We start from the raw sequence: 26,893 nt of genomic DNA on the forward strand, positions 1-26,893 counted from the left end.
TGTTCATAGTGAATCACTTTTCCTGTGTTTGGAGGTTGTGCATTACAGATGGTGGAAGATAGGAACCCTGAACACATGTCAGAATTTATCTGAAACATTTTGGTGTTTGTTAAAGCGAAAAACACGACTCAGCTTTGTAGATTTGTGTTCCGTCAGCTGGGATTCAGCTTTAAATGTGAATCTGTATCAAATTACCCGAGCAGTTTACAGGTCAAATAGTGAATTGACAGCAACAGAAAACTATTGGAACTTTGGTATTGAAAAATAAATTCACTTCCATTTTATTTGTATCGTGATTTTAACTCTCGACCTGGTTATAAAGCAGCTTTACAGAAATCTTGATGTAGAATGAGATTCTTATGCAGCAGCAGCTCCATCAGTGAACTGACAACCTGCACTGTGCACAAAACTCTTCAGTGACACTGCTGTTTGGGACGACGGGAAAATGGTGGAGAAACTGTTACTATGGCTTCTGAAAATGGAGATGAACATTTTAGTACAATTATTGCTGTGTTTTCACCTTTCCTCGACAACAGAATAAACTGGACCTGTAAATATAACGTTGTACAAAAAACTTATTCATGCTGAAGGTGAAAGTGGACAATTAATAAACCACAGAATTTTTTTTAAGAACATAAGAACTGTGAAGAACTTTATTGTAATTCTTTGTATGCTGGATGTAATGAATTTTCCTTGAATCTGACGGAGCCAAAGCTGTGAGTCTGGGATGGACCTGTTTTCTATTGTTGTCCTGTTTTTGATGAGATGAAGAAAGTGTGCTGAAAAGCGCAGAACAATTAAACGCAGGTCTGGACCTGAGCTAAAATTCATCCTGCCTCCTGAGTCTTCTTCCACACCCTCACACACCGAGGTTCTACTTACTGCTTTGTGAAATCACAATCACATCATTTTCCACAATGTTGAGATCAAACACTGGGTTTTCATTTTCTAATGTGGATCCAACCTCTGAATAAACTGGAGAATATCCTCAGAAATACAATACAAGATACAGCAGAGCTGCAGGACGTAATAATATGTGTTACAGAACAGATTCAGTAGTTCAATCAACCGGAGAAAGGAGATGAAATTATACTTATCAGTCAGGTGTTTAAAGGAGAAACTGTGACAGAAATCAGTGAGAGATTTAAAGAGCGACTGCAGCTGGACAGAATCAGTGGAGCTTTAACCATCAGGAACATCAGCAGAAACCTTTCTGGAGTTTATTTATTACACGTCATCGCTGATCATCTCTCATCTAGGACTTTCACTGTCAATGTTTACTGTGACTAAAAGTGTTTCATGTGAACCTTCTGCTTCATAACTTCATGAACCCCAAAGTCCAGTTTGAGCTTTTTGGAGTCAAACTGCATCAGGAACATCATTTACAGATGAATCTGCCCTGAAATAATCATTTTTACACCACAGTGCTGTTGAACTCTGGACTCTGTTTGGTCAGAAAGTGTCGCGGCACCAGTTTCCCTGCAACCAACAACGGATAAGGGGAATAGATGATGGATGGATGGACAGACTCTCTTTACACCACTTGATTACATGGTTCACTACGTTTGACTTTTTTTAGTTTTATTAAATCACAAGACTTTTAATATTCCTCATTTGAAACCTTTAAAAAATAAACTGTTCAGCTTTACAGTATTTTTCTTTCCTCACTGTTAGAGTGAAAAATAAAAATAGACTTCACTGCAGGAAACTAACCCATTAAAAAACAGTATGTTCAACTTTTGATTACATTTTGAGTCCCAGTGAAAACAAAACCTGCCTAAAGTTTCCACTCGAGGCACCAAATGTGTCGCAGCAGCGCCTGAGTCAGTGGAGACGGCTGAGTCTCTCTGTCAAACATTTACACTGATTAAAAAACGGACTGGAATTATTTAATTCAGCATCGGTTTCATGTGATTGAACTGAGTAAACATGAACACCCTTTGTTTTTGTCCCTCCATCATTGGGTTCCTGATGTTGTGAGATGAACATTCGCTGCTGTGCCGTTATACTGCACTGTTCATTTTCATTCTGCGCTCATTTCTTCACATCAGCACCAACATCCTCAGGAGATTTTATAACCTCACTGAATCACATCTATAGGACATGAACTGATCCCATTCACTCGACATCACTGAACCATGGAATTAGTAATTGTTCAAAGTAAACTGAGGTGGAAGAAGAACCAGAAACTCACAAAACAAACCAACATTTACACAAAACACTGACAGGGAAATAAACACCAAGCAACTAATGAGAGAAACTAATCAGGTGAAACCCAGTTCAGGTTCCCAAACACAGCAACTCATCCAGACAAGAAAAGAAGCAGCTGAAAAAGAGAGATGGCGCCCTCTGGTGGTCTGGGGGAGATTGTCCATGGTGGACAGAACAACTTCCCACAGACCCACAGCCAAGACACGCCTTCCAGGGGTGGAGCCAGGAAGAAGTTTTTTCACCTCAATTGTCAACATAAAAGAAAGTAATTTGCCAATAATATACTTCAACTGTTTGACACCAAACCACTGATTTTACTCTAACTGAAGTAATTTTCTGGATCATTACATTTACTGAAGTGAATTATTACTCCAGGAGAAGAACTTTTCCTCGACTCTGTTTTATCCTCTTTCCTCCACTGCAGCCTCAGATTGAATCCTGATATGAAGCATCTTTTAATTTTCTGTACTGAATGCAGTGAGATGAGCTAAAAGCAGGCATTCAGAGTATTCATCTGCATTTCAGTGTGAGTTTATTAAAAATAAAAATTTACCAAAGGAAACATTAAAATACTCCTTGAAAGGTTGAAAGGTCATGGACTGAGTGTGTGGTTATGTACAGAGATGACACAGGAGCAGAGAGAAGAACAAACTGAGCTTGGATCTAATTACACTTTGTGAAGAGTAATTTATATTTAAAATATAAAATGTACTCACCATAAACACTGACACTGAAAGTCCTAGATGAGAGACATCCAGTAAGAACGTGTAATAAATAAACTCCAGAAAGGTTTCTGCTGATGTTCCTGATGGTTAAAGCTCCACTGATTCTGTCCAGCTGCAGTCGCTCTTTAAATCTCTCACTGATTTCTGTAACAGTTTTTCCATTAAACACCTGACTGTTTAATATTTTTCTCTCTGCTTTCTCAGGTCCATAAAACCACAGAATCTGAGCGTCACTCTGAATTCCAGTTATCCCAGTATGGAGAGTTATAGTGGTTCCTTCCACTTCCTGCAGTGTGACCGTCTCGTCTCCAGCTGCACACAGTAAACCTGCATCACAGATTCAGCTTCAGATTCATCTTTACACTCACAGACTACACTGTGGATCAGATTATTATTATTATTATTATTATTATTATTATTATTATTATTATACACTAAAGTGGTTCTCTGCCTTTTTTCAGCCATGGAACCTCCACAGTGGACTAAAAATCCATTTTCATTTTCACCTTCTTCATGATGAACTTATTTGATCAAACTCTATTTACAGCTACAGTTTCTTCTGTTGTGAAGGAAAGACACGAACTTACAGCACAGCAGGAGAAGAGTGCTGAGAGTCCTGATTTCTACTGAAATATTCAGCAGCATGTTTGTTCAGTTGTCCTCAGAGTCTTTATCAGTGAAGAACGTTGTGTTCAGTGGCGTTCTGTTGCTGCTGTACACAATGTTCCCTTACTGTTAGCTCGGCGTCTTTACTGTCCCACATTCATCAAAGCGCTGGGCGGACGTCTTGTCTCAGTGTGTTCAGTCTCTACATGCTCACTACATGCTTTCCTTTCACCAATGTCCATGTACATTTAATAGAAAACAGCTTTTTCAGATGGATTTAGTGGAGACCAGGTTTAAAATTCTCTCCTGTGTGTTTGATTCAATTACATTTACAAAATGTGGAGAAAAACCTGGAGAGAATAATTTCAGTCGAGTTCATGAGAGAATTTATGACTTTATAATATTACAGATGTTACATTTTAGAAATAGTGAGCTCATTCAAAGTTTTAGACGATCTGCATCTGGAGATTTATTCTGTAAAAAGATTCATTTGGGTCACAACATGAACAGTGAGTTTAGATCGGACAGAATAATCCCTTCTTTCGTCCTTTCGAGACGTCACAGGCCATGTGTCAAATATTCAGATGGTGATTTTTGCAGTATCAGGCCATCACCACTTCCCCTCTACTGTGTGAGAGATGGAGAGCTGAACACTGAGAACCAACCACAAACCTCTCCACCAACCTGAACAACGGTCACAGTTTTGTTTTTTTCTTTTCTCTGTTCACAGTGAATCACTTTTTCTGTGTGTTTGGAGGTTGTGCATTACAGATAGTAGAAAAATAAACTTGTCAGTATTTATCTCAAACATTGATGGACCTGAACACTTGTGAAAGTGAAAAGCACAACTCAGCTCTGTAGATTTGTGTCCCGGAGGTTGGATTCAGGTTTAAATGTGAATCTTGAAATCAGATGCAAGATTTTTTTCTGCATTTTGGAGAAATAAGTCAGTTTAACTGTTGCTGCTCCTGATGATATAATGAGAGAGTGTGTGAGATGACAAGACAAACACAAGTTTCAACACCAACAAAACCAGTTCAGACAGGAATCAGTCAGACTCTGGAAGAAGAAGAAACCTTTATTATTCATCACATGCACACTTCAAGCACAGTGAAATTCATCATCTGCATTTAATCCATCTGAAGCAGTGAACACGCACACACTCAGAGCAGTGGGCAGCCACACCAAAGCGCCCAGGGAGCAGTCAGGGGTCAGGTACCTTGCTCAAGGGCACCTCAGCCCAAGGCTGCCGTATGTCAACCTAACTGCATGTCTTTAGACTGTGGGGGAAACCGGAGCACCCAGAGCAAACCCACGCAGACACGGGGAGAACATGCAAACTCCACACAGAAAGGCCCTTGCCAGCCGCTGGGTTTGAACCCGGAACCTTCTTGCTGTAAGGCGACCATGCTAACCACTACACCACCGTGCCGTGGAATCTACTTCTTGTAATATCATCATGAAAACTTTAATTCCTATTAAACCGAATATACATGATGTAAACATATCAGTGGTTTCCAGAATACAGAGATCATTTGTGACCAAAACAAAAGAAGGATGTATTGAATTATGAGAGTCTCTTCATCACTGAATACAGCACGAAGGTTTTCTGCTCTTGATCATCATCCGTTATTCTCGAATCTTCTTCCTGTCAGAGACAACAGTATATTTCAGTCTCTGAATCAGGGGAGATTTTATCACTCCTGTGGAACTCATGTGATTTTTCTTTAATGCTAAAACCACGGAAACATTTCACCTTATGATCATTTTCAACAGTTTTATTGAGATGTTTACCTTTTTAACTCTCTCTGCACTGCGAGCTGTAAATTCCACCTCAGTGTAAGTCAGTTCCCCAAGTTTTTTCAGAAACTAAAGATATATGAAAAAAATCTGATTCATGTTAATAAGCAGGGTAAAAGGGGAAAAAAATCTCTACTCAACACAAAAACAGAAAGATCAGTTTCTTGCCTTGTTGTGTTTTCTCTTTAGCCAAACCCACACAGGTATGGATATTAATAACAGGAAAACTCCAGTAGATATCAGGACAGGGAGCAATGAACGGGAACGATCAGTTTGTCCTGAGAACAATACGATATCATCATAAACATCGGGAAAAAAAATCTCCATGTGACACACACATGGGCTGGGCAATGTGACAAAAATACCAAAACCCAATCCTCTCTGACGTACCTGAGTTATAATTACAGAGCTGGGTGCTGTTGAGAGAAGTTGTTTTATTGCTGACAGGGTTTGCAGACACACAGATATAAGAGTTCGTGTTATTCTCTGGGTGTTGTATCTGAAGTGTGAGATTGAGGGGAACACAGAGATCTGTGTTATTGGTGATGGAGATTCTCTCATTCTCTCTGTACCAGGATAACTTCATATCTTCTCCATTCTCCACAGAGCACAGGAGGAAACACGGCTCTGTAGAAGACACGCTTCGCTTTCCTCTTTGATTTCTGATTACTGGAGCTGATACTGGAGCTGAGAAACAGAAGCACAGATTAATAACATAAGTCATGTAAAGCAACATGGAAGATAATGTTTGATTATACAGTTGGTGTCAGAAGTTTACATACAGTGACATGAATGACATCTTGGATATGAATGTAATGGCAATATTTGGGCTTTCAGTAATTTCTTTGAACTGTTTTTTTTTTCTGTGGTAGAATGATTGTACAGCATACAGTGCTCAGCGTAAATGAGTACACCCCCTTTGAAAAGTAACATTTTAAACACGATCTCAATGAACACAAACAATTTCCAAAATGTAGACAAGACAAAGTTTAATATAACATCTGTTTAACTTATAACGGGAAAGTAAGATTAATAATATAAACTTAGATTACACATTTTTCAGTTTTACTCAAATTAGGGTGGTGCAAAAATGAGTACACCCCACAACAAAAACTACTACATCTAGTACTTTGTATGTCCTCCATGATTTTTAATGACAGCACCAAGTCTTCTAGGCATGGAATGAACAAGTTGGCGACATTTTGTAGCATCAATCTTTTTCCATTCTTCAACAATGACCTCTTTTAGTGACTGGATGCTGGATGTAGCATGATGCTCAACTTGTCTCTTCAGAATTCCCCAAAGAAAATAATTTCTTTACACCACAAAGGTGAAGGCTACAAGAAGATCAGCAAAGCTTTACTTATCAGTCAGAATACTGTAGCAAAAGTGGTACAAAAATTTAAGAAAGATGGAACTGCAACCATCTCACAGAGACGTCCAGGTCGTCCATGGAAGTTAACACCTTGACAGGAGCGTCTTCTGATGAGAAGGGTTGAAGAAACTCGGCGTGCATGTGCACTGCAGTTATCTAAAGAAGTAGAAAGCCAAACTGGGGTGACTATTTCCCGTGACACAATACGGCGTACGCTGCAGAGGAATGGCATGCATGGATGCCGTCCACGAAAGAAGCCTCTCCTAAAGCCCAGGCACAAAAAAGCCCGCCTAGATTTTGCCAGGGCCCATGCTGACAAAGATGAAGACTACTGGGACTCTATCCTCTGGAGTGATGAGACCAAGATAAATGTTTTTGGAACTGATGGCTTCAAAACTATATGGCGTCGCAAAGGTGAGGAATACAAAGAAAAATGCACGGTGCCTACAGTGAAACATGGTGGTGGCAGTGTCCTTATGTGGGGCTGCATGAGTGCTGCTGGTGTCAGGGAGCTGCATTTCATTGATAGCATCATGAATTCACAGACGTTGTTAGGGTTTTGCTGGGATTCGAACCTGGTTCGTTGGTGTGATAATCCAGCAAACCCCCACTAGGCCACCAGGGGGATGACTCAAATGCAGAGGCGTGAGGCGGAAGTAGAAAAAGAATCAAAAGGTTTATTTAAACTATATACACTATATACAGGGCAAAACAAAAGACAAAAAAAAAACCCAAAGAGTATAATCCAAAAGAAAAGCAAAGTGCAAAAATTCAAAAGCTAAGAAGATCAAAAAACACAGTACAAAGGAAACTGGAGATAAACATAACAGCACAAAGACTCCGTGACAAGAGGACTGAACTCAGGGGTATAAATAGACAAACTAATTAAGGACACAGGTGAAGATAATTAGGCAATTAACACAAACACAAAACACAGGAACAGTGGCGGCCTCTAGAGGCCAAAATAAACACGACATGAAAAGGAAATAACAGCGGCCTCTAGAGGCCAAAACAGTCCTAGTCCTAACAGGACCCCCCCCTCTAGGAGCGTCTCCTGACGTTCCCAGGGCGATCCGGATGGGCCGAATGGAAGTCCCGACATAGTTCTTTATCAAGGACATCCCGAGCAGGAACCCAGCAGCGCTCCTCAGGACCATAGCCCTCCCAGTCCACCAGATATTGCAACCCGCCGCGGACCCGGCGGGAGTCAAGCAGGCGATTCACAGTGAACACAGTCTGCCCCTGGAAGATGCGGGGGGGTGGGGGGTTCCTAGGGGCAGGGGCATACGTAGACGTCAGTACGGGCCGTAACAGGGAAACATGGAAAGTGGGGTTGATCCTCAGAGTCCGGGGCAACTGGAGCCGGTAGGAGACAGGGTTCACCCTGCGCACCACCTTGAAGGGGCCAATGTAGCGAGGAGCAAGCTTGCGGTTCTCCACCCGCAGTGGAAGGTCCTTAGTGGACAGCCAAACACGCTGCCCAGGGCGGAAAGCGTGTGCAGGTCTTCTATGGCGGTTGGCCTGAGTCTGGTTGGTTCTGGAGGTCTGTATGAGGGTCTTCCTGACCTTGCTCCAGGTCTTGCGACACCGTCTCACATATTGGTTGACCGAGGGCACCCCCGCGTCCTCCTCCTGGTCCGGGAACAGAGGTGGCTGGAACCCGAATTGGCACTGGAATGGCGACAGCTTGGTGGCCGATGACTGCAGGGTGTTGTGGGCGTACTCCGCCCATGGCAGCCAGGTGCTCCACGATGTCGGGTTATCCATAGCCAGGCCTCGCAGGGTGGTTTCCAGGTCCTGGTTGAGCCTCTCCGTCTGACCATTGGACTGTGGGTGAAACCCAGAGGAGAGGCTGGCAGTGGCTCCGATGACCTTGCAGAACCCGTGCCACACTCGGGAGGAGAACTGGGGCCCTCGGTCTGAGACGATGTCCTGTGGAAGACCAAAGACTCGGAAGACATGATTAAACAAAAGTTTCGCAGTTTCAAGAGCAGAGGGGAGTTTGCACAGTGGTATGAAGCGGCAGGCCTTGGAGAATCTGTCAACTAAGACCAAAATGACCGTGTTACCTTGTGACTCAGGGAGACCCGTGATAAAGTCGACTGCCACGTGGGACCAGGGACGCCGGGGAATGGTCAGAGGATGCAGGAGACCCTGGGGACGCTGTCGTGGGTTCTTGGTTCTGGTGCAAACCTCACAGGACAGGACAAATGACCTTACTTCCTTCTCCATGTTAGGCCACCAGAAGCGTCTTTTCAGGAAGTCCAGGGTCCTCCGAGCTCCCGGGTGGGCGGTGAGAGGGGAAGAGTGACCCCACTGGAGAACCTTGGCCCGGGCTTGATGTGGGACGTACAAGAGGCCTGGTGGCCCCGTCCCAGGACCGGGGTCCTGGCGTTGGGCTCGTCGGACAGCCTCCTCAATACCCCAGCGGACAGGGGCCACAATCCGGGACACAGGGATAATAGGCCCGACTTCATTCTCCCTGTTAGTGGCAGAGAACAGTCTGGACAGTGCGTCAGGTTTGGTGTTCTTGGAGCCGGGGCGGTATGAGAGGGTGAAGTCAAACCGACTGAAAAACAGGGCCCACCTAGCCTGTCGAGGGTTCAGTCTCTTGGCTTGCTGGAGGTACTCCAGGTTCTTGTGGTCAGTCCAAACCAGGAATGGATGTTGTGCTCCCTCCAGCCAGTGCCTCCACTCCTCAAGGGCCAGTTTGACCGCTAGCAGTTCTCGATCCCCCACATCGTACCGGGACTCAGCAGGACTCAGGCGGTGGGAGAAGTAAGCGCAGGGGTGCAGCTTTCCTTCCGAACGTTGAGAGAGCACCGCGCCGACACCACTGTCCGAGGCGTCCACCTCCACGATGAATGGTTGGGAGGTGTCCGGGAGAACCAGAATGGGTGCCGTGCAGAAGCGGTCCTTGAGGTCTTTGAATGCCTTTTCTGCCTGAGGAGACCAGCCATAAGATCCACCTGTCCCTTTGGTGAGGTCTGACATGGGTGCTGCCACAGAACTGAAGTTCCTGATGAACTTGCGGTAGAAGTTAGCGAATCCTAAGAACCGCTGAACCTCCTTAACGGACTTGGGAGTAGGCCAATCCCGGACGGCCAGGGTCTTGGCAGGGTCCATTTGGAGTTGGCCTGTCCGTACAATAAATCCCAGAAAGGAGACCTCGGGAACATGAAATTCGCATTTCTGGGCCTTGGCGAACAGATTGTTCTGTAGCAGCCTCTGGAGAACCTGGCGGACATGGTGGCGGTGCTCCTGCACGGTCTTGGAAAAGATAAGGATGTCGTCGAGGTAGACAAAAACGTATAGGTTAATCATGTCCCTTAAGACGTCGTTGATTAGGGCCTGAAAAACAGCTGGTGCGTTGGTGAGTCCGAAGGGCATCACCTGGTATTCGTAGTGCCCAGACGGGGTGTTAAAGGCAGTCTTCCACTCGTCTCCCTGTCGGATACGGATGAGGTGGTATGCGTTCCGTAGGTCCAACTTGGTGAAGACGGTGGCGCCTTGGAGCAGGTCGAAAGCTGTGGACATCAGCGGAAGGGGATATCGGTTGCGCACAGTGATCTTATTCAGGCCCCTGTAATCAATACATGGTCGGAGCCCCCCATCCTTCTTGCCGACAAAGAAGAAGCCGGCTCCAGCAGGTGAAGTGGAGGGTCGAATAAACCCAGAGACCAGGGCATCTTTGAGGTATTCCTCCATGGCCTTGCGTTCTGGCTGAGAGAGTGAAAACAGTCTGCCACGAGGAGGGGTAGTCCCAGGGAGCAAGTCGATGGCACAGTCGTAGGCCCGATGCGGAGGAAGAACGGCGGCCCTGCTCTTGCTGAATACCTCCTTGAGATCCAAGTACTCTGTGGGAACTTGAGATAACTCAGTGAGATCAGGGGGCTCGGCAGGAGACACAGGAGAGCTAGAGAGCAGACAAGAGGCATGGCATGCAGGGCCCCATTCCACAACCTGGCTTGTTACCCAGTCTATGCGAGGGTTGTGGCGAGTAAGCCAAGGAAGGCCTAGAATAACTGGGAACTCAGGTGAAGGAATCAGGTGCAGGGATATTTCTTCCTTGTGACCTTGAGACTGGAGGAAAACTGGAGAAGTAACTTGGGTGACTCTTCCATCACCTAACGCTTGGCCATCGAGGGCAGACACAGACAATGGGACTTCAAGAGGTGCAGTCGGAATATTGATGCTTTGGGCGAAGTGAATATCCATAAAGTTCCCAGCCGCCCCTGAGTCTATCAAAGCTTGACAAGAGTGGACAGACTCACCCCAGGAGATGGAGACCGGGATGTAGATTCCTTGGCCAGGGAGTCCGGGAGAGAGGGTAGGCCCCGTCACAACCCTCCCTCGGCTGGACGGGGCGGTCCTTTTCCCAAGAGTTCGGGACATGATGCTCGGAAGTGACCAGGCTTGCCACAGTAGATGCAGCACTTGTCCCTCCTTCTGCGCTCCCTCTCAGATGCGGAGAGGCGAGTACGACCCACTTGCATGGGTTCTGGACAGTCACTGAAGGAGGTAGACGGTCTCCAGGTAGAGGTAGGGAGGCTGGGGGGGCTCAAGGCTTGGTGGCGTTCTCTCATCCTGTTGTCCAGACGAATAGCATGTGAGATGAGGGTTTCGAGGTCACTTGGGCATCCAATAGAGGCCAGACCGTCCTTGATGGGGTCAGACAGACCATGGTGGAAGGCTGACACCAGGGCAGTCTCGTTCCATCCACTTACTGCTGCGAGTGTTCGGAACGAGATGGCGTAATCTGCGACGCTTCCTCCTTGCCGGATGGACATGAGCTTTCGGGCTGCGTCGGTACTGATGTCTGCCTGATCGAAGACCCGAAGCATCTCTTCAGAAAACAGCTGGAAATCAAAGCACTCAGGTCCCTGTCTTTGCCAGATAGCAGTAGCCCAGGCTCGCGCCTTACCAGCTAATAAGGTGATCACAAAGGCAATCTTGCGGCGATCCGTAGTGTAGGTGGTAGGCTGAAGCTCAAAGGTGAGTTGACACTGGGTAAGGAACTCTCGGCACTCACTGTGCTTGCCGTCATACCTCTGTGGTGCAGGAAGGCTGGGTTCGCGAGGTGAAGAAGGCAGCATTGCAGGAGGCACTGGAGCAGGAGTGGGAGCTGGATCAGGAGCAGGAACTGGATCAGGAGCAGGAACTGGATCAGGAGCAGGAGATGCAGGCAGAGATGTCAGCTGTGCCAGGGTTTTCCCAATTTGCTGAAGCAGTTCCTCGTGGCGAGCAAGGGCCTCACGTTGGCTGGTGAGCGTACGTCCATGAGCGTCCATGGTCGCTCCGAAGCGTGTCAAAGCTGCCATAATTCCCTGAAGGTTGGCCGGGTAGACAGTTGAAGCAGCCTCTGCTGAGTCGGTCATGACGGAGTCTTTCTGTTAGGGTTTTGCTGGGATTCGAACCTGGTTCGTTGGTGTGATAATCCAGCAAACCCCCACTAGGCCACCAGGGGGATGACTCAAATGCAGAGGCGTGAGGCGGAAGTAGAAAAAGAATCAAAAGGTTTATTTAAACTATATACACTATATACAGGGCAAAACAAAAGACAAAAAAAAAAAACCAAAGAGTATAATCCAAAAGAAAAGCAAAGTGCAAAAATTCAAAAGCTAAGAAGATCAAAAAACACAGTACAAAGGAAACTGGAGATAAACATAACAGCACAAAGACTCCGTGACAAGAGGACTGAACTCAGGGGTATAAATAGACAAACTAATTAAGGACACAGGTGAAGATAATTAGGCAATTAACACAAACACAAAACACAGGAACAGTGGCGGCCTCTAGAGGCCAAAATAAACACGACATGAAAAGGAAATAACAGCGGCCTCTAGAGGCCAAAACAGTCCTAGTCCTAACAGACGTATTGCTCTATACTGAAAGAGAAGATGCTACCATCACTCCGTGCCCTTGGTCGTCATGCACTTTTAATATTTTCTTTGGGTTTTATGAAATCAACATAGGGTCTAAATTATACATACAGTGTCAAAAATGTACATATGCGCTCACTTAGATTATTAATTCAGAGGTGTTGAAACTTCCAAAATGTTTCTTATCTTGCCAAGGGCAAGGTCTCTTAACTTTCTGTTAGTGATTATGATTGACTACAGCTGGTAGCTTCTCTGTGCCTTCATAAAAAGGGTTTGTTTACAGCACCCATTGGCTTGACCAACACACAGTCTTCTTCTGGTTGCTCCCGATTAGGGGTCACTACAGCAGATCTGTTGTCTCCATTGCTCCCTGTCTTCCGCATCCTTCTCTACCACACCTGCCACTTTCATGTCCTCTCTCACCACATCCATGTATCTCCTCTTTGGCCTTCCTCGTTTTCGTGTGCCTGACAGCTCCATCCTCAACGTTCTCCTTCCAACATGTTCTGCATCTCTTCTCAGGATATGCCCATATCATCTCAGTCTCATCTCTCTTAGCTTAATTCCCAAGCTCTCCACATGTGCTGTCCCTCTTATGTGCTCGTTCCTTATCCTGTCCAACCTTGTCACTCCCATCACAAACCTTAACATCCTCAACTCCACCACCTCCAACTTTGCCTCCTGTCTCTTCATGAAGGGTACTGTCTCCAATCCATACATCATAAAATGGGAAAATCCGAGAAGATCAGTGCAGTTCTGAGAAAGAGGATCACCGATGTACACAACTCCAGAATGTCTCTTGGAGCCATTTCTAAATACCTGCAAATTAGATCAGTTCAAATTGTATCCAAGTTACTGTGAGGTGTAGTCACTTTGCCGAGCCACTTTGCTTCAAGAAAACCCAAACAGTCACTCTCAGCTGAAAGGAAATTGGTTTGGATGGTCAGGAACAACCTGGGAACCACCATGCCACAGCCCTGCCATGAACTGGAAGCTGATGGATCACTGTCTACAATTCAGTTCACCATGGATTAAGTGGCTGCTATCCAAGAAATGACGCTCTGCTCCAAAATTGACACCTTCAATCTTAACTAAAGTTTAAAGCTGAACACACGGACAAAGAAAAAGCCTTCTGAAGGATAGCTGTATGGTCAGATGAGACAAAGATTGAGGTGTTTGGCCACAATGGCCATCATGTGCAGAGGGACACTGTACCAGCTGTTGGTGGTGGAAGGATCATCATGCTCTGGGGCTGTTTTGCTGCCAGGGGAACTGATTCATTGAACAAAGTGGATGGAATAATGAAGAAGAAGGACTACGTCAGAATTCTTCAGGATAAACCATCAGTAACTTGGACATGACTTGGGACTTGGGAGTTACAACAGGACAATGATCCCAAACATGCATCAGAGCTGGTTGTGGAGGATAAAGCAGGCTAACATTAAGCTTAAAACAAGTCCTGACTTCAACCCTATTGAAAATATATGGAGCGTGCTTTAAGTTGAGTCCATGCCAAGAAAAATAATAATAATTGAACTCTACCAAACCTACCATGAAGATTCGTGAAATATCCAACAAGAATTCTGCCAGAAGCTTGTTCATTGTAAACAAAAATGTTTGGTCAAGGTGAATCTTGCAAAGACATTTTACCCAAATATTAGGTGTGTTGTATGTATATTTTTGACTTTGTATGTATAGTTTTGACCCTGTGTTGTGTTCAGAAACCCCAAAGAAAATTAAAACTTGTACATGAAAATCTAGTGCTTGTTTTTAATTAAAGATGTATGCTGGACAATCATTCTGCCACAAAAAAAGAACAGTTCAAAGAAATTACTGAAAGCCCAAATATTGCCATAACATTCATATCCAAGATAATTCATGTCACTGTATGTAAACTTCTGACCACAACTGTACAACAGAAAGAAAAGCTTCTTAACTGCTCAAACATCTAAAAACTCTCCACAATGCAGGTGACATCCAGACATAAAAGCTGAAAGAGAGTTTATTCAGGCAAACTAACAGACAAATCTAAATTGTGATGCAGAAAACAGTAAAAAAAAAAAGAAAGAAAGAAAGAAAGAAAGAAAGAAAGAAAGAAAGAAAAGACCCTGTAATTGTCAGGCGATACACAAACAGGATGTGGGAGTCAATATCAGAAAGCAAAGTCCAAAACCAAGAATCAGCAGAACAATAACAAAGTCTGGGTAAAGTCAGAAAACTGAAGTCCTGAAATACTGAGCTGTGAGACTGAAGTGATTGTGAGCAGGTGAGTGCAAACAGTAACCAGGAAACTGTGAGCGGTGAAGTGCAGGATGGGTTTTGTAGTCAATGGTGGCCATATTTGAAGGCCACTGTGAATTCTGGGAAGTGGGGACCTGCGTGTAAGCAGGTGCAGACGTGACAAAAACATGTATTCATTATTTTTATTCACTGTTACAATTCCTCAGAATTCTGAATTCATTCAAAAATCATTTTCCAGGACGATTCGACTGACGGCGGCACGGTGGTGTAGTGGTTAGCACTGTCGCCTCACAGCAAGAAGGTCCGGGTTCGAGCCCTGTGGCCGGCGAGGGCCTTTCTGTGCGGAGTTTGCATGTTCTCCCCGTGTCCGCGTGGGTTTCCTCCGGGTGCTCCGGTTTCCCCCACAGTCCAAAGACATGCAGGTTAGGTTAACTGGTAACTCTAAATTGACCGTAGGTATGAATGTGAGTGTGAATGGTTGTCTGTGTCTATGTGTCAGCCCTGTGATGACCTGGCGACTTGTCCAGGGTGTACCCCGCCTTTCGCCCGTAGTCAGCTGGGATAGGCTCCAGCTTGCCTGCGACCCTGTAGAACAGGATAAAGTGGCTACAGATAATGAGATGAGATGAGATGAGATGAGATGAGATGAGATGAGATGAGATTTGACTGACTGCATTCCTACAAGTTTGTACCTCATGACTCCTTGGGCTCTGACTGGATATATTTGCAATTCTGAAGTGAGGAGTCTGAACATGAACAGGAAGGAGAAAAGAAACACTTTTACTCACCATAAACACTGACACTGAAAGTCCTAGATGAGAGATGTTCACTGATGACGTTTAATAAATAAACTCCAGAAAGGTTTCTGCTGATGTTCCTGATGGTTAAAGCTCCACTGATTCTGTCCAGCTGCAGTCGCTCTTTAAATCTCTCACTGATTTCTGTCACAGTTTCTCCTTTAAACACCTGACTGATCAGTGTCTTTCTCTCTGCTTTCTCAGGTCCATAAAACCACTGAATCTGAGCATCACTCTGAATTCCAGTTATCACAGTATGGAGAGTTATAGTGGTTGCTTCCACTTCCTGCAGTGTGACCGTCTCGTCTCCAGCTGCACACAGTAAACCTGCATCACAGATTCAGCTTCAGATTCAGCTTTACACTCTCAGACTACACTGTGGATCAGATTATTATTATTATTATTATTATTATAATTTTACACTAAAGTGGTTCTCAGCCTTTTTTCAGCAATGGAACCTCCACAACAGACTAAAAATCCACTTTCACCTTCTTCATGATGAACTTATTTGATAAAACTATATTTACAGCTACAGTTTCTTCTGTTGTGAAGGAAAGACTCAAACATACAGTGCAGCAGAAGAGTCCTGAGAGTTCTGATTTCTACTGAAATATTCAGCAGCATGTTTGTTCAGTTGTCCTCAGAGTCTTTATCAGTGTAGAACGTTGTGTTCAGTGGCGTTCTGTTGCTGCTGTACACAATGTTCCCTTACTGTTAGCTCGGCGTCTTTACTGTCCCACATTCATCAGAGCGCTGGGCGGACGTCCTGTCTCAGTGTGTTCAGTCTCTACACGCTCACTACATGCTTTCCTCTCACCAATGTCCATGTACATTTGATAGAAAACAGTTTTTTCAGATGGATTTAGTGGAGACGAGGTTTAAAATTCTCTCCTGTGTGTTTGATTCAATTACATTTGCAAGATGTGGAGAAAAACCTGGAGAGAATAATTTCAGTCGAGTTCATTCGAAAATTTATGACTTTATAATATTACAGATGTTACATTTTAGAAATAGTGAGCTCATTCAAAGTTTTAGACGATCTACATCTGGAGATTTATTCTGTAAAAAGATTAATTTCGGTCACAACATGAACAGTGAGTTTAGATCGGACAGAATAATCCCTAGTTTTGTCCTTTCGAAACGTCACAGGCCTTGTGTAAAATATTCAGATGGTGATTTTTGCAGTATCGGGCCATCACCACTTCCCCTTTACTGTGTGAGAGACGGAGAGCTGAACACTGAGAACCAACCACAAACCTCTCCACCAACTAGAACAACGGTCAGGCTTTTGTTTTTTCTTTTCTCTGTTCATTGTGAAACACTTTTCCTGTGTGTTTGGAAGTTGTGCATTAGAGATGGTGGAAGATAGGAACCCTGAACACGTGTCAGAATTTATCTGAAACATTTTGGTGTTTGTTAAAGTGAAAAACACAACTCAGGTCTGTAGATTTGTGTCCTATCAGCTGGGATTCAGCTTTAAATGTGAATCTGTATCAAATTACCCGAGCAGTTTACAGGTCAAATAGTGAATCGATAGCAACAGAAAACTATTGGAACTTTGGTAATGAAAAATAAATTCACTTCCGTTTTATTTGTATCGTGATTTTAACTCTCGACCTGGTTAGAAAGCAGCTTTACAGAAATCTTGATGTAGATTGAGATTCTTATGCAGCAGCAGCTCCATCAGTGAACTGACAACCTGCACTGTGCACAAAACTCTTCAGTGACACTGCTGTTTGGGACGACGGGAAAATAGTGGAGAAACTGTTACTATGGCTCCTGAAAATGGAGGTGAACATTTTAGTACAATTATTGCTGTGTTTTCACCTTTCCTCGACAACAGAATAAACTGGACCTGGAAATGTAAAGTTGTAGAAAAAAGTTATTATATAATAAGCGGCAAAGTTTGGTTGTTATCTTGATCTAACCGCCATTTCTCAATGGATTTTCACCAAATTTGGCAAGTAGGTCCAGGGATGACCCAGAATTTTGCAGCAATAATCAAAATTCATGTAAGGGCCCCAGGGAGGTCCCTGGGGGCACAACATCCACCCACCCCCTCCCTCAATGCCTTTCACGTTACATTTATCAACACAAACTCTTGACAGATCTTCAATAAATTTGGCACATAGGTACAGGAGATAGCCACAATTTGGCAAAACTCAGAAATTCCATAGATGGGCCGCAGGGGTTCCCTGGTGGGCCCCTGGGTGGTGGATGTTTGGATTTTTGTTTGTCGTGGGTTAACATATTGTATATCACATACTAAAAAATTACATCCGAGCTTCACACCCCCCACAACCTGGGCAAAGCCCGGCGAACCTGCTAGTTCATGATAAAGGTGAAAGCAGACAATTAATAAAACCACAGAATTTAAGAACATAAGAACTGAATGAATTTTCCTTGAATCTGACGGAGCCAATGCTGTGAGTCCAGGACGGACCTGTTTTCTGTCATTGTCCTGTTTTTGTTGAGATGGAGAAAGCGTGCTGAAGAGCACAGAACGATAAAATGCAGGTCTGGAGCTGGGCTAAAATTTATCCTGCCTCCTGAGTCTTCTTCCACACCCTCACACACTGAGGTTCTACTTACTGCTTTGTGAAATCACAATCACATCATTTTCCACAATGTTGAGCTCAAACTCTAGGTTTTTATTTTCTAATGTGGAGCTAACCTCTGAATAAACTGGAGAATATCCTCAGAAATATGATACAAGATACAGCAGAGCTGCAGGACGTAATAATGTGTGTTCCAGAACAGATCAGATTCAGTGGTTCAATCAACCGGAGAAAGGAGATGAAAAGATGCTGATCAGTCTGGTGTTTAAAGGAGAACCTGTTACAGAAATCAGTGGATTTAAAGAGCGACTGCAGCTGGACAGAATCAGTGGAACTTTAACCATCAGGAACATCAGCAGAAACCTTTCTGGAGTTTATTTATTACACGTCATCGCTGATGGTTTCTCATCTCGGACTTTCAGTGACAGTGTTTACGATGAGTAAGTGTTTCATGTCTCCTTCAGTCTCATAACTTCATGAATCCCAAAGTCCAGTTTGAGCTGTTTGGAGTCAATCTGCATCAGGAACATCATTTACAGATGAATCTGCCCTGAAATAATCATTTTTACACCACAGTGCTGTTGAACTCTGGACTCTGTTTGCTCAGAAAGTGTCAATGGCTCCAGTTTTCCCTGCAACCAACAATGGATAAGGGGAATTGATGATGGATGGGTGGATGGATGTACAGACTCCCTTTACACCACTTGATAACATGGTTCACATGGGTTTTACTATTTTTAGTGTAATTAAATCACAGGACTTTTAATATTACTCATTTCAAACCTTTAAACAATTAACTCTCCAGCATGATAGTATTTTTCTTTCGTCACTGTTAGAGTGAAAAATAAAAATACACTTCACTGAAGAAAACTAACCCATTAAAAAACAGCATGTTCAACTTTTAATTAATTAAATTTTGAATCCCAGTGAAAACAAAAGCTGCCTAAAGTTTCCACTCGAGGCACCAAATGTGTCGCAGCAGCGCCTGAGTCAGTGGAGACGGCTGAGTCTTTCTGTCAAACATTTACACTGAATAAAAAACTGACTGAAATTATTTAATTCAGCATCGGTTTCATGTGATTGAACTGAGTGAACATGAACACCCTTTGTTTTTGTCCCTCCATCACTGGGTTCCTGGTGTTGTGAGACGAACATTCGCTGCTGTGCCGTTATACTGCACTGTTCATTTTCATTCTGCACTTATTTCTTCACATCAGCACCAACATCCTCAGGAGATTTTATAACCTCACTGAATCACATCTATAGGACATGAACTGATCCCATTCACTCGACATCACTGAACCATGGAATTAGTAATTGTTCAAATTAAACTGAGATGGAAAAAGAACCAGGAACTCACAAAACAAACCAACATTTAGACAAAGCTATGACAGGGAAACAAACACAGAGAAACTAAGGCCACCCATTTTTTATCTTTAGGGCCACGGATTTTTTCAACATATTTTTGATGATGTCAGTCATCTTTTTTTTTCCATCCAAGATGGCGCCGCAGACGGCTGCCACGGGACTTTGCTCTCTCGTACTTTCTATGTTTTTGTGTAATTGTTGTGTTAATTCTTCTCCGTGCTTCACGGAATGCTGCGCTGAGGGTTTTTTTTAATGCCTACACAGTCCGTTCCTGATAGGAGCAAAATGTGTGGGTGTTTTTTCCTCTCATCTCTCATTTTCTCAGCCTCTCCCTTCCTGACAAGCCTCTCTCCTGCTTTGCTTCTGCGGACTTGACTTGTCTGAGAGACCCTTCCTGCACTGCTCTCCGAATCGAAATTATGGATCTGATCAACTGGTCACTTCATGCAACTGACACAATCTTCTCGACTCGAAGTCTAGGTTCAGGGGAACCTGTTGTCCTGCCGGAACGTTTGCAGCCGGATACACCATGGATGCCTGGGAGAAGTGGCGTGTGGTGTGCTTGGCGATTCTTTCCGTGGAGGACACTGAAGATATTTACCTATTCGGAACCCTGATCACAGGATTTTTGCTGATTGGACTTGGCATTGCCCTGGTGTATCGAGGAAATCAGTTAATGGTGGCAGCTGTTCAAAGCCCCACAAAGCTGCCCGATATGATCAAAGCGGTGGGCAGAGCTGTTAGCACTCAGACTGTAGCTATTTAGAACTTGAATCGCAACATGGATAACATCATGGAGAAGTTGATGGCTTTGCAAAGAGAAATGGATCATTTTGGTGGCCAGAATGGACAAGCAGGTTAGGCGAAAAAGGACATGTCTATCCATCTTAAGTCTAAACAAATTCCAATCTTATCTTGGCTCCCTAGCCAGCACTGCCTCAAGGCCGTCGCTGTAGAAACGCGATTCTCCCCCTGGAGTTCACTGCAGTGAGACTCACTCTGTGTGTGGGTGTGTTTTTTTTCTTTCTATACTTTTTTTCTGTCTGTACTATGAAAGCTAAGTCGAACCAGAGTCAAATTCCTCGTGTGTGTAGCATACCTGGCAATAAAGTGCTTCTGATTCTGAAATAAAAGTGTCCTTGGCCAATGGTTTTTTTTTTTTTGCATGGCAAAATTTCAATATCGGATTAAGATGATAAAATCATTTAAATTCAAGAGACACACTTTACATACACACACACACACACACACACACACACACAATATATATATATATATATATATATATATATATATATATATATATATATATATATATATACACACACACACACACACACACAGTGCCTTGCAAACGTATTCATACCACTTGAACTTTTTCACATTTTTGCACCTTACAACCAGGAACTTAAAAGTTTTTTATTGAGATTTTATGTGATAGACCAACAAAGAGTAGCACATAATTGTGAAGTGAAACGAAAATGATAAATGGTCTTCAAAATTTTAAACAAATAAAAATCTGAAAAATGTAATGTGCATTAGTATTCAGCCCCCCTGCGTCAATACTTTGTAGAGCCACCTTTTGCTGCAATTACAGCTGCAAGTCTTTTGTGGTATGTCTCAACCAGCTTTGCACATCTAGACACTGAAATTTTTGCCCATTCTTCTTTGCAAGATAGCTCAAGCTCAGCCAGATTGGATGGAGAGCGTCTGTGAACAGCAATTTTCAAGTCTTGCCACAGATGCTCAATGGGATTTAGGTCTGGACTTTGACTGGGCCATTCTAACACATGAATATTCTTTGATCTAAACCATTCCATTGTAGCTCTGGCTGTTTGTTTAGGGTCATTGTCTTGCTGGAAGGTGAATCTCCTTCCCAGTCTCAAGTCTTTTGCAGCCTCCAACAGGTTTTCTTCTAGGATTGCCCTGTATTTAGCTCCATCCATCTTCCCATCAACTCTGACCAGCTTCCCTGTCCCTGCTGAAGAAAAGCATCCCCATAGCATGATGCTGCCACCACCATGTTTCACAGTGGGGATGGTGTGTGCAGGGTGATGAGCAGTGTTAGTTTTCTGCCACACATAGCGCTTTGCATTTAGGCCAAAAAGTTCAACTTTGGTCTCATCTGACCAAAGCACCTTCTTCCACGTGTTTGTGTCCCCTACATGGCTTCTTATGCCTGTCTTTCAACAATGGCTTTCTTCTTGCCACTCTTCCAAAAAGGCCAGATTTGTGGAGTGTACGACTTATAGTTGTCCTGTGTACAGATTCTCCCACCTGAGCTGTGGATTTCTGCAGCTCCTCCAGAGTGATCATGGGCCTCTTGGCTGCTTCTCTGACCAGTGCTCTCCTTGCTCGCTCTGTCAGTTTAGGTGGATGGCCATGTCTTGGTAAGTTTGCAGTTGTGCCATACTTTTTCTATTTTTGAATGATGGATTGAACAGTGCTTCTTGAGATGTTCAGAGCTTGGGATATTTTTTTATAACCTAACCCTGCTTTAAACTTCTCCAGAACTTTATCCCTGACCTGTCTGGTGAGTTCTTTGGTCTTCATGATGCTGTTTATTCTTCAGTGTTCTCTAACGAACCACTGAAGCCTTCACAGAACAAGTGTATTTATGCTAAGAGTAAATTACACACAGTAGGACTCTATTAACTAATTAGATGACTTCTGAAGGTAATTGATTGCACTGGATTGTATTTAGAGGTACAGTATCAGAGGACAGGGGGCTGAATACTAATGCACACCACATTTTTCAGATTTTTATTTGTTTAAAATTTTGAAGACCATTTATCATTTTCATTTCACTTCACAATTATGTGCTACTCTGTGTTGGTCTATCACATAAAATCTCAATAAAAAACTTTCAAGTTCGTGGTTGTAAGGTGGAAAAATGTGAAAAAGTTCAAGGGGTATGAATACTTTTGCAAGGCACTGTATGTGTGTGTGTGTGTGTGTGTGTGTATGTATTAGAGCCTTGCACTCCCACGGGACCCGACGCAAAGCAGTGCAGCACAGGACAAATTTTGAAAGCTCATTGCGGGCGCGGGCGGGAGGGGGAGTGCACAATGCGGGAGCGGGCAGAAGAGGTGATAAGCTGCAGTCCCGCTAACTAAAAACGTGTTTAAAATAAAATTTATAAATTATTAATTTACGTCTATCATATATAATTTGTGCTGGATATTTTATTTGGCATTAATAAAAACATTTTAAGATGCCTAAATTTGCGGATGTGGTCTAATCTCGCGTACGTTTCCGATTCCTTTCTGCTCTTCCGTGTTTGAGATCTCCGATCATGGCAGAAGAGCAGAGCTCCTCTAGTGAAGCTCACAGTGCTTCAGAAGTAAGTGCTGCTTTAAATGTGAGGAGTGACATATAAGCTATGTGCAATGTACAATATTCTTAATATCCACTGTAGATTTTGGTAGGTGTGTTGGGTATCTCTGTAAAGCCTCAGCTGTGCATGCCGCCTGGCAACGCGCACCCTCGCTACCTGCGCTAGGTGAAGGATCGGACAGTGGAGAGCTCAGCTAAGCTCAGCATGTTTAATTCCCCAAGCCAATGACAAGAACTTTAGTGAGAAATAACGTGAACGTCTACATCATGCAGGATTTGCGGGCGGGAGCGGGACAAAATATGGCAGGTGCGGGTGGGAGCGGGACTGAAAATCATAATTCTTTGCGGGAGCGGGACTGCACAATGCGGGAGCGAGCGGGAGCGGGACTGAAAATTCTGTCCCGCGCAGACCACTAGTATGTATGTATGTACAGTATGTATGTATGTATGTATGTATGTACGTATTCTTGTGTATAAGTTTATAACACGGACTAGCATTCCAGTACTTACTTCTCTGAAGGTATGTGGTCATATGACCGTTGAGCTCTCATGAGCACATCGAAGGCTGATACGTTCGTGCTACTTGATTCGATGGGACTCTCTGCGGCACCATCCTCTTCTAATTCCACAGTCAGATACTTGCAGCCAAAATCGCGAACTAACGTTATGGCAGGCATATTCGGCATTGCGCTCGTTACATCACCACCTTCTTTCTGAGAACCAAAGATCGTTTTGATCTTTTCATTGTTTACTTTCAACGCTTGAGAGATGAAATCGCCCACGTTTTGGTTAGTGAGACAGTGAAAAGACTTTTCTTTACCACACTCTATGCTTATGTACAGTTGAGGCGATAGCTCGGAATCCATGCTGTCAGCGTCAGCCATGGTCAGCACGACGTTGACACTGTCGTAAAGCGGTCGTAAATACCATAAAAACATTCAAGTGAATACTCAATGTCGTAAATAGTTTAGTTTTCGGACTCGGCTGAAGTGGATATGTACAACACACATTGTCATTTGTATTTGCGATTCTAATACTTTTTACTTCAAGAAATATGACCTAGTACCAGGGATACAATGCTGTTACAAGAAAAATGTGACCTTTTTTACATTTCTTTTTGTACGTTTCGGCAGTTAAAATAAAAATACGCACAGACTTTTTATTTTTTTAGCAGTAGTATTTAACTGCCGTCGGTGGATCCGTGATCCAAAAAATCTAAAATGAGTCGCCTAATCAGGTGAAACCCAGTTCAGGTTCCCAAACACAGCAACTCATCCAGACAAGAAAAGAAGACGCTGAAAAAGAGAGATGGCGCCCTCTGGTGGTCTGGGGGAGATTGTCCATGGTGGACAGAACAACTTCCCACAGACCCACAGCCAAGACACGCCTTCCAGGGGTGGAGCCAGGAGGTAGTTTTTTCACCTCAGTTGTCGACATAAAAAGTAATTTGCAAATTATTTACTTGAACTGTTTGACACCAAACCACTGATTTTACTCTAATTGAAGTAATTTTCTGGGTCATTACATTTACTGAAGTGAATTATTACTCCAGGAGCAGAACTTTTCCTCGACTCTGTTTTATCCTCTTTCCTCCACTGCAGCCTCACATTTAATCCTGATATGAAGCATCTTTTAATTTTCTGTACTGAATACAGTGAGATGACCTAAAAGCAGGCATGCAGAGTATTCTTCTGCATTTCGTTCTGGGGTTATTAAAAAGTAAACATTAAAATTGGTCCTTGAAAGGCTGAAAGGTCATGGACTGAGTGTGTGGTTATGTATGGAGACAACACAGGAGCAGAGAGAAGAACAAACTGAGCTCGGATCTAATTACACTTTGTGATGAGAACGAGTGAAAATATAAAATGTACTCACCATAAACAGTGACACTGAAAGTCCTGGATGAGAGACGTCCAGTAAGAACTTGCAATAAATAAACTCCAGAAAGGTTTCTGCTGATGTTCCTGATGGTTAAAGCTCCACTGATTCTGTCCAACTGCAGTCGCTCTTTAAATCTCTCACTGATTTCTGTCACAGTTTCTCCTTTAAACACCTGACTGATCAATATCTTTTCCTCTGCTTTCTCAGGTCCATAGAAACACTGAATCTGAGCATCACTCTGAATTCCAGTTATCCCAGTATGGAGAGTTATAGTGGTTCCTTCCACTTCCTGCAGTGTGACTGTCTCGTCTCCAGCTGCACACAGTAAACCTGCATCACAGATTCAGCTTCAGATTCATCTTTACACTCACAGACTACACTGTGGATCAGATTATTATTATTATTATTATTATTATTTTACACTAAAGTGGTTCCCAGTCATTTTTCAGCCATGGAACCTCCACAATGGACTAAAAATCCACTTTCATCTTCATGATGAACTTCTCTGATAAAACTATATTTACAGCTACAGTTTCCTCTGTTGTGAAGGAAAGACACAAACTTACAGCGCAGCAGGAGAAGAGTCCTGAGAGTCCTGATTTCTACTGAAATATTCAGCAGCATGTTTGTTCAGTTGTCCTCAGAGTCTTTATCAGTGAAGAACGTTGTGTTCAGTGCTGTTCTGTTGCTGCTGTACACAATGTTCCCTTACTCTTAGCTCAGCGTCTTTACTGTCTCACATTCTGTCACACAGTGCTGGGCGGACGTCCTGTCTCAGTGTGTTCAGTCTCTACACGCTCACTACATGCTTTCCTCTCACCAATGTCCATGTACATTTGATAGAAAACGGCTTTTTCAGATGGATTTAGTGGAGACGAGGTTTAAAATTCTCTCCTGTGTGTTTGATTCAATTACATTTACAAGATGTGGAGAAAAACCTGGAGAGAATAATTTCAGTCAAGTTCATGAGAAAATGTATGACTTTATAATATTACAGATGTTACATTTTAGAAATAGTGAGCTCATTCAAAGTTTTAGATGATCTGCATCTGGAGATTTATTCTGTAAAAGATTAATTTGGGTCACAACATGAACAGTACAAAAAACGTATTCATGCTGAAGGTGAAAGCAGACAATTAATAAAAAACAGAATAATTTTAAGAACATAAGAACTGCGAAGAACTTTATTTTAATTCTTTGTATGCTGGATGTAATGAATTTTATTTGAATTTGACGGAACCACTGCTGCAAGTCTGGGCCGGATCCGTTTTCTGTTGTTGTCCTGTTTTTGTTGAGATGGACAAAGTGTGCTGAAAAGCACAGAACAATAAAGTGCAGGTCTGGAGCTGGGCTAAAATTCATCCTGCCTCCTGAGTCTTCTTCGACACCCTCACACACCGAGGTTCTACTTACTGCTTTGTGAAATCACAATCGCATCATTTTCCACAATGTTGAGATCAGACGCTGGGTTTTCATTTTCTAATGTGGAACTAACCTCTGAATAAACTGGAGAATATCCTCAGAAATATGATACAAGATACAGCAGAGCTGCAGGACGTAATAATGTGTGTTACAGAACAGATCAGATTCAGTGGTTCAATCAACCAGAGAAAGGAGATGAAATTATATTGATCAGTCAGGTGTTTAAAGGAGAAACTGTTACAGAAATCAGTGAGAGATTTAAAGAGCGACTGCAGCTGGACAGAATCAGTGGAGCTTTAACCATCAGGAACATCAGCAGAAACCTTTCTGGATTTTATTTATTACACGTCATCGCTGATCGTCTCTCATCTAGGAAAGCAGCGTACAGTTTTTGTGGGAACAGCAAAGTCCTTGCAAAAGTTCAAGTAGTCCTTTATGCAGCGTGTCACCTCCTCAATGTCCTCCTCATGCGGGTCTAACAGTACATTCCAGTCAGTCGTCTCGAAGCAGTCCTTAAGAGTTTCCTCTGCCTTGGGAGACCAGGCCCTGAATGAAAGCATGGTGGTGGGCTGCCTCAGATCCATTGGTTTGTACTGAGGCTGTAGGACAACCAGGTTATGGTCAGATCTTCCCAGTGGTGGTAGTGGGATTGCCCTGTATGCGTCCCTTACATTGACATACAATAGGTCTA

General features: G+C 43.4%; 1 protein-coding gene across 1 annotated transcript; it reads right to left on the reverse strand.

The window, feature by feature from the left end:
* Positions 1-4,602: 4,602 nt before the first annotated feature.
* Positions 4,603-26,554, reverse strand: LOC132882587 (uncharacterized). Its single transcript, XM_060915678.1, has 7 exons — positions 26,548-26,554; positions 24,775-25,110; positions 15,629-15,964; positions 5,733-6,029; positions 5,511-5,620; positions 5,337-5,411; positions 4,603-5,190 (listed from the first exon to the last, which is right to left on the reverse strand). The coding sequence occupies exons 1-7, from the start codon at positions 26,552-26,554 to the stop codon at positions 5,110-5,112; spliced, it is 1,242 nt and encodes a 413-aa protein (XP_060771661.1). The 3' UTR covers positions 4,603-5,109.
* Positions 26,555-26,893: the final 339 nt, after the last annotated feature.

This window comes from Neoarius graeffei, chromosome 3 (genome assembly GCF_027579695.1).
Source record: "Neoarius graeffei isolate fNeoGra1 chromosome 3, fNeoGra1.pri, whole genome shotgun sequence".
Taxonomy (NCBI): Eukaryota; Metazoa; Chordata; class Actinopteri; order Siluriformes; family Ariidae; genus Neoarius; species Neoarius graeffei.

What these genes read in the sequence shown, in the direction of transcription:
- LOC132882587 (XM_060915678.1), bottom strand. An exon ending in GCTCTGTAATTATAACTCAG is followed by an intron (nt 5,621 to 5,732) that starts GTACGTCAGAGA and finishes TATTGTTCTCAG; the next exon opens with GACAAACTGATCGTTCCCGT. An exon ending in GTGCAGAGAGAGTTAAAAAG is followed by an intron (nt 5,191 to 5,336) that starts GTAAACATCTCA and finishes TGTCTCTGACAG; the next exon opens with GAAGAAGATTCGAGAATAAC.